Genomic DNA, 8491 nt, shown 5'->3' with positions numbered 1-8491 from the left:
CTTTTATTGCCAAACTATTAAGGGCCGCACGCATTAGCGCGAGCAGGGCCGGAAAAAGCCGTACAGCCCTACTTGGAACACGTACGGCTCCGTGCGACGCAATTTTAGGGGATTTCGTCGCTTTTTAACATCCAAGTTATTTACAGCCAGAAAAGCAAATGCAAAGAACAAATTAGATAAATTTTCTGTGCAGATTTTTGTTTATATTTTGTCCTAACATCATCGTCTAAGTGCTCATAAATAGTGTAAAGAGCTCATATGATAAAATGCTTATTGATTGAATTTAGGTCGGGCCGGACAAGAAAATATTTGGCCCTCAGTCGTGGCGCACGGACCTCACTGCGCTCGATCCGTACCCCATGACCTCGGGCAAAATATTTCCCTGTCCGGCCCTCCCACTCAGTCAATAAGTACATAGTATCAGAGCTGCCATTGCAGATATCGACCGGTTGACTTAGTTGGTGGAGCATTGGACTTCGGTGCGGGAGGTCGCGGGTTCGTCCGGCCGGATTAACACATCTGCAAGCTGTTATAAGTTTTCAAGTCTTCTCGGATGTGGACGATGGCCCCGTTTAGTTTAGGCTGTGAGAGGTTACAGAACCTGACGCACTATTTGCTTAGAGTAGGACGCAAACGTTACAGTTTTGAAACGAGGAAAAGGAGAAATTATATATGAATCTCATTCTGAAGTGTAGGGTAAATCTAGGCGGATGTTATCCATGTTGAAGTCGAGGAGAGGGGAACTGGCGACATGTCATCAATTTCATGCATTTCTGTAATAATAATAATAATAATAATAATAATAATAATAATAATAATAATAATAATAATAATAATGATGATGATAAATTGCATTGCATGTCTATCTGGATCCAGCCTCGTTTGAGTGATGATGTTGTCTTCTTTTTTCGTGAAAATATTGCTATGATCAAGTAACATAACCAATGTCTGGTGTGGTTATTTTTTATCCTAAGTCGTAGTCTTAGGCTAAGTCAAGGTTTCAGCACGAAGAAAAAAGCTTGACATCAGGCTGTATTTTTGGAGGGCCTTAAAAAGAACATCAGTAAAAGCACCACCAACCCGGTGTGGCCAACACATCACGCATGCGCACAAACATTTCACCCGGTTAATTAGCAGCCATGGACAGCTGTTTCGACCTTTTGAGACTCATCAGCATGGCGTAGCTAACAAACCAGGCGGGTAATGTGATCCACTTTCCCACACGCTTGCCGTGGGAGAACAGTTTTGCTGTTCCCAACCCAGCTTACCACATGTATGGCATGTGAAGCTGCCACTTAAAGGCGTGCTAAACAATTTCCTTTAGGGGTTATGTTAGTATGCATGATGTCTTGGCCACACCGGGTTGGTGTTAGAGTATGTCACCTTGCTTTTATTTTTGTTCTTAAACAGAACAATACCAAAATAAGCGACACAAATGGTAAATATTCCTGAAATTGATACTTTCATCTGATTTATAGGGATATCATGCACGGGACTACTGAAAAGAAACGCTAAAGCAACTGACGGAAAATATACGATATCGGCGGGTTCCTCTGCATTTCAGGTAAGAGACAACTCAACCTCGTTCCCAGGGTCTCTCTTCTCTGCCTCCAGGTTGGAGACAACTAACACCTTATTTCAACTTTTTGTCACAAAGTAAAAGGCCTGGAATTGATAGAAGTAGATTGAGCCACGATATCTATTTCTTTTCTATACTCCGTTGGCTTTCTCCGTTGAGACAAACCTGGAACCCAGGATACGTTTGATAGTGCAAATGCTGCACTAAGGTAAAATTAATAATTAGTGGGTTAAAAAAGTGTAACTTCCACGGCTGTGTCGAAAAAATTGGATGGGGACATGGGAACAGGGGACGTCGGGACTCAGGGAATCGGGGATGCGGCGACGCAATTTCAGAAATGGGAGAGCATCCTAACTCAAAAAGGAAGTTCAATTGCTTATGTTATTTTGCAAAAAACATTATCATCTGTTTGCTTTTCAAGTACCAGTTAAATACACACCGAAATTCAAAAATTGGATTCTCGAAAAGTAATTCTCGCCACCCGCCACAGAGCTTGATTGTAAAACAAAGTGGCATAAGACTTGCAATAGCCCATTGTTCTGAGACCGTAGCTGAAATTAAATTTCACTTTGCAGCGTTTGTTGTTGTTGTCGTTGTTGTTATTGTTGTTTATGCACAAAACCTTGAGTCTTATGACTTCTTCTCTGTAATTGATGTTTGAATTCCGTCCCAATGTCGTTGTTGGCGGCATTGTGAGTGCATCTTTCCTGGCGCTTGTTCAATTTGTTACCTTCGATGAAAAATTCGGGTTGTTACCGTTAAAATATTCAAAATGTTTCGTCATCACAGGACCAGAAGCTAAGTAACTCTTGACTTCAGTGTGTTAAGGCTTGACTAAGCTCATAAATTGGCATATTTTTGTTTTACGAGGAAGTATTTATCCAATTGACGTTAACCTAAAATCTGCATGCTGAGCTTTCTACTCGCTCTCTCATCTAAAATGTACCACGTGATTTTTTGACGGCGACATACATACATACATACATACATCCTTTATTTGATAAATCAGGTTGAATAAATGGCAGCTAATGCTGATGTGGACCTCAGTGCTATCTACTTTACATTAAGTGAAATAACATCTAAAAATATCTCCCCTGGTAAATAATTATAAAACAAATAATACATAACTAAATAGATAAGCGTAAGATGAAAAATAGATATATTAATTACAATTAAGATAACTTAGACAATGCATAAAAAGATAAAGGATGACTAATCAAAGTAAATAGTAATAAACTAGATATCAATAATACATAAATTCATCAATGATATTATTACGGTAGTTGCAATCGAGTTCGTGCCGAAGGTAATTTTGTCAATGCGTTTAGAGGATCATGCTAGCCTTGAAAGAGGAGTAGCTGGGCTTGGACTTTAACTGGTTAGGTAAGCAGTTCCAAACAATGCTAGCACGATGAGTGAAAGAATAATGTAAGGCTTTGGATTTAGAAAACACAAGTTCCAATCTTAAATTATCTCTTAAATTGTATGAAGCTTCGTGCTTTGTAAATAAATTGTTGATGTCATTAGGAGCTTAGTTATGAAAAGCCTGGTATGCAATACAGGCAAGTCTTTTCTTATGAATGTAATGTATAGATGACCATTTTGCCATGCTGAAAACTTCATGTTTTGGGGTAGATATACTGATATTGTTATTAAAACAATTTAAGTATTTTATCGGAAACAAGGATGGAAAGTCATCTTATATAAATGTGTTTTGTTCCTTGCTCTAGTACTCCTATCGAGGCTTTGTCATTCTGCCTTTTAATCATATCCCCATCTAATGGGAAACGGTAAATTAAAATTAACAGAAACAACAGGTCAAGTCGCATAATAAGTATCCATAGCAGTCACAATGAAAATGAACGATGCCATATTAACTGTAGGTATAATTATACGTTAATGGTTGTTTTAAGTAGTTTAAAGCAGAAAGTTGTCGGAATGCTTTGGGGTAAACGTTCCCCAATGTCAAAAACCAGCGCTATGACGTCATTAGTCAAGAAATGTCACGTGACATAGACAATTACGTGTGAAATGCGTAATTAAAAATGAGAAGGTTAGGATGCAGAAAATGGAAGTATATACTCAATATACTTGGGGAATTGTAAAATGATCTGAGAAATGGTCATACCAAAGATTTGTTCATGTTGCCTATGTCAAATAAATAAGGACTCAATGCAAAAAATGTTGCCCCTTCGTTCTACCTAAGTTACTCCACTGTGTAATTTGATATTAGTATAATTAATGAAAGTCACCTTTTTATGAAGAGTAGTAATGAACTATACTATATATATTTACTATACCTTTGTTTCGCATCGTACAAACGAGAAAAATAAAACCGGAGTACAACGCAGTTACGATCAAAAGACGAGGATTTTGTGAAATACGATGAAAAGTTGAACAAATGGTAAAAATGCGTAGCCACGTTCCCGAGTCCCCACGTCCCCACGTCCCACTTTTCGACACAGCCAAGTTGGCTAAGGGTAGCAAACCCACCAGCGTGTTTATAATTACTAAAACCTCGAACGGGCTTTATTTCGAACTGTTAACTGCCTTCAGCTGGTAGCGAGACAAAGGACTGCAAACGATTTACACAAAATTGTATAAAGCTGGGCTGCTCTGAAAGGCGTACAGAATAAAACTGCTCGGGGTGACGAAATTTGGGTTGTAAACGAAACGAATAAATTATATCAAATTACTTAACTAAAGCCCTGGCCAAACTATCGAACAAAGTTGGATTCCACATGCAACATTGTTGGATGTAAATGTTGAGGTAGTGGCAAAACACTATCCAACATTTCTTTACGAAACTGATTCAAGTTCAAGTTGGCGAAACTGAAACGAAAACCGCTCGTAGCGCTTGTGTTACTGGGGCTGTTTGAGGAGGGAAATGACTGATTCCACCGAGGAAAGTCCATAAAATGGTTAAGAAAACGTGTAAAAAAGCGTATGTTCACTGCAAGATACATCTGCGTTTAGGAGGTGATGAGAATGAGCTCAGATCAATTCGCAGAAAATTCTAATGCTATCGAACTAGAAATCTCCAAACAGAGCGATAGTGATTAAGGGGACTAAAAGTTCCCCAAAGACATGGCCTTGCTTCATACTCGCTGATCAAGGTTTCTGGATGTTAAGTTCATCAACTTCCAAGACATTCCCTTGATCCTAGTCCGCCATCTTTGTTTAGTGCTGCGAGCGTCGGCATGAAAATAATATATCGATTCGTGATTGGCTAGAAGCGCGAACGTGACTCGATTCGGGACACAACTTTGTTTGAATAGCGTCCATACACTGCAACATTGTTGCGTCGAGCAGAATTGTTGGTCGCAATGTTTGATCAAAAGCAAACTTCATCCAACACTTGATCGAACAAAAAATGTTGGACGAACATCTTCCAACTTGGGTGGCCAAACGGTCGAACAATGTTGGATCGAGCAAAGTTGGAGCGTTGAATCCAACTTTGTTCGGTAGTTTGGCCATGGCTTAATACCATGGAAATAAATTCTGCTCGCACGACGAACTAACGAAGGCATTCCTGCACAAAACTGAAGTACAACGAATTCGAAGCTTATCAACGAGCGTTGAATTATCTGAAAACAGGCGTTCAGCCTGTTCTTCACAATTAGGTCAAGGCCAAAAACAGGTTTTTGACAGCCCACTTTACCTACAATGCAAAGATGGCTGTAAATACATCGATTTGTGTGGAGTCTAAGCAAAGAAAATATCAGTTTAAAAAAAAAAAGGATATTATTTCCATGGCGTAATTTGTATAGTACTGCTTAATTTTTAACGGAAAAGAAAAGGCCTTATAGTTAGTAGTAGAAAGATGCAAGACGAATGAGATATGTTTATCTATTTTTTAGAAGCGTATTCATTGTTACATAACAGGCCCGGGTTGCTAGAAGCATTGTTAGCGCTAACCAGTTTTAAATACCATGGAAACCTATAGGTTTTGATACCTGTTAACCAATGGTTACTGTGAACCAGGCTTCGAGCAACCGGTCCCTGATTGACAAGTTGCTTCTTTCAATGGCAATAACATGAAGTTCTTAAATTTCTCTTTTCTAAGACGTATTGTGACATGACAACTTCTGGGCAAGCTTGGATTCTTATTGCTCGATTTTCCAACAATGACTCCAAAAACTGGATGCATGATAGTGGAGAATGGTGGTATGACAAGAATATTGAGTTTGGAGAAACAGCTGATCCATCTAGCAACACTGACATGATATCGCAAGCATTTTGGCTGGTCAGCGGTCAGGAGTTCAAGATCACTCGCAGTGATGACCCTAAACATACCGCTCTCTTGCGGACTACAGGTGACTGTCTTGGTGGACAGACATTCAGGGCGAAAATGACCAGTTATGGTGACTTCAGACATGGTACAGTGTGGGCATCCAATCGATGCTTGGGAAATTGCAGAATTCAATATAGCGGCCAGTATAACACAACGGATGGTTTCCAACAAGCTACATGCAATGGCAATATTCAAAATGCGACACAAATCGGCTTCTGGTGCGACTGGAGCACCGGTGATGGAGCAGTACTGATGATTGGTGGAGGGGGGTTGAGATGCAAACGAGCGGATCACGGAGTTGGAATAACAGAGGCTAATCAAGCTTCCTTCGTTGAACAGAGTATTTCTGAGCCGAACCACGACTTTGGCAACGAAGCTGGCGGCAGTTCTGGCAAAGCGAAGAGTTACTCATTGAACCTCTGGATACATTAGGTATACAACATGAAGATCATGTTACTGCACTTTTCAATAACATGCAGACTCTTAAATTCAAAGGTCAACCGACAAATGCGTTTTTCGCTACCGTCAATCAAATGTTCGGCGGCTCCTCCCAGCTTCCGACTATGTTGACTGAACTGAGCCCAACGATGTGATTTGATTACTGCGCGCTCAACAGTAGTCGGAAGCTCGGAGGAGCCGTCGAACATTTGATTGACGGTAGCGAAAAATGCATTTGTCGATTGACCTTTGAATTAAAGAGTCCGCATGTTATTGAAAGGCGCAGTAACGAATTCGTAATCCGGGTACAATGTTCGTTTAATTATGTCCTTGAGGAATAAGACTTTGGCAATGAAGCTTCCTTCAGTGCGGCGAGGAGCTACTCATTGAAGCTCTGGATTCATTAGGTATCCAGCATGAAGAAATTCTTAAAGAATTCGTAACCTACAACTTTTGTGGAGAACGCATCTGCGAGAAAGGCCAGCTAAGAGGGACACAATTTTACCTTAATTGTCTAATCTCCTTGTTTGCGGATCCAAAAAACCATGGGGTTTCAAATTTCTGTTATGCCCGCAGTTTAGTATTCCTGAGCCCTTCGTAACGGTTCTCAAATTCACTGAAAAGGAGCCTGCAATGACTAAGAGGAGATTAATTAACATGGCTCAAACAGTTTCAACAATTTGGAGGGATTGTCTTATCGTAAGAATTAACTCTACAACACTATTTGACGTAACAGTAATATTATGATACTTTATGAAGCAGCAGTAATTTCTTAAAAAGATGGGCTCATCCATGTAACGTAATAGGTTACCATGGCAACAAAAGAGTCCTTTAAAAACGCCCTTTCCGTTTCCTTTAAATGCTTATATCTCAAATCGAACTCCGTGACCCCCATTTTTTATTGTTGGAAAGTGATTTGCAAGCTAAGATAAAACTCTGTACAGAGTTTTAAAAAAATCTCTGAAGCGATCAGAGCCACCTTAAAAATTTCAAATTGTGAAAGTGCAAAAATAAAAATAAAAATAGGTCAAAGGCAATTTGACATTTTCTAGTCATAGCTTTACAGCAGTTTTCAAATGACTGTCGAAAGTAATTTCGTGATTGCAATTGCTACGCTTAGTGATTGGTTTAAAAATCTCGCACCAGTTTATCAACCAATGAAAAGGAAGACCAAAAGCAATCGCGACTTGCACGCGCGATTTTTCCCGCGCTTTGAGCAAAGTTCCATGGAATTGCTAAGAATTTTGATTGGTTCATTACGCTGTTTGCACCTGCGGTGATTGGTCGAAGTAATTACTTTGGTATTCGTTTTACGACACTCAATTGAAATCGGCTCTAGAAATTATGTATTTAGAAGAGGATTAAGCAAATCGTTAAAAGGTAATTAAGTTACGATTAAAAGGGAAACTGTCACGAGAAGAGCATGCGCTAGCGTCTTGTAAAAACTTGAAAAGTGTTAGGTTAACTTTTTTCAAGTTGAATAGACAAATTCAAAATGGTGTCCACTGGGGAGGGCCATGGTGGACAAAGGAGAAACTCCGGCGAATATACGTGACTCACGCGTGAATCCATGATGGAGGCTAGAATTTTCTGTGGGCTCGAGAGCAAACAAACTCGAGCATGCGCAACTCATGATAGTGCCCCTTGAAGAGTGGTTGTTCAATCCATTGCTGCAAATATCGAAATCAAGGAATCACTCTGTGCAGTAACAACAGGCGCAAACAGTCTGTCATTTCGAAAGTAAAACAATAACCGCTGAATTTAATGTTGCTGACTCGAGAGTACTTATGACTAGTAATCTTGCTGCAATCCCTTAATACTATGTATCCTTTGGTTAATAGATGGAAAAACGTTCAGATTTGAGTCGTCATCAAACAAGGAATAACTGGTGGGGGCTTAGCAAAACAAATTTAAATCAAAGTTGGATACTACTACTACTACTACTACTACTACCACTACCACTACAACTACCACTACCACTACCACTACCACTACCACTACCACTACCACTGCCACTACCACTGCTACTGCTACTACTACTGCTACTACTACTACTACTACTACTACTACTACGTACTACTACCTACTACTACTGCTACTGCTGCTGCTACTACTACTACTCGTCGTCGCAGCAGCAGCAGCAGCAGTATTAGTAGCAGTCCATTTCTTCATAGCATTCC

General features: G+C 39.8%; 1 protein-coding gene across 2 annotated transcripts in view; it reads left to right on the top strand.

The window, feature by feature from the left end:
- The window catches only part of LOC138033518 (uncharacterized), a 16699-nt gene extending 9365 nt beyond the window's left edge, over nucleotides 1-7334 (top strand). For both annotated transcript variants that reach the window (XM_068881277.1, XM_068881278.1), the window contains exons 4-5: nucleotides 1479-1564; nucleotides 5646-7334. In XM_068881277.1, the coding sequence (XP_068737378.1) occupies nucleotides 1479-1564; nucleotides 5646-6305 (746 nt within the window). In that variant the 3' untranslated portion in view covers nucleotides 6306-7334. The remainder of the gene's footprint in view (nucleotides 1-1478; nucleotides 1565-5645) is intronic.
- The last annotated feature ends 1157 nt before the right edge of the window (nucleotides 7335-8491 follow it).

The sequence above is a fragment of the Montipora capricornis genome, chromosome 14 (genome assembly GCF_036669925.1).
Source record: "Montipora capricornis isolate CH-2021 chromosome 14, ASM3666992v2, whole genome shotgun sequence".
Classification (NCBI taxonomy): Eukaryota; Metazoa; Cnidaria; class Anthozoa; order Scleractinia; family Acroporidae; genus Montipora; species Montipora capricornis.
This window is presented reverse-complemented; position numbering and strand designations above follow the sequence as displayed.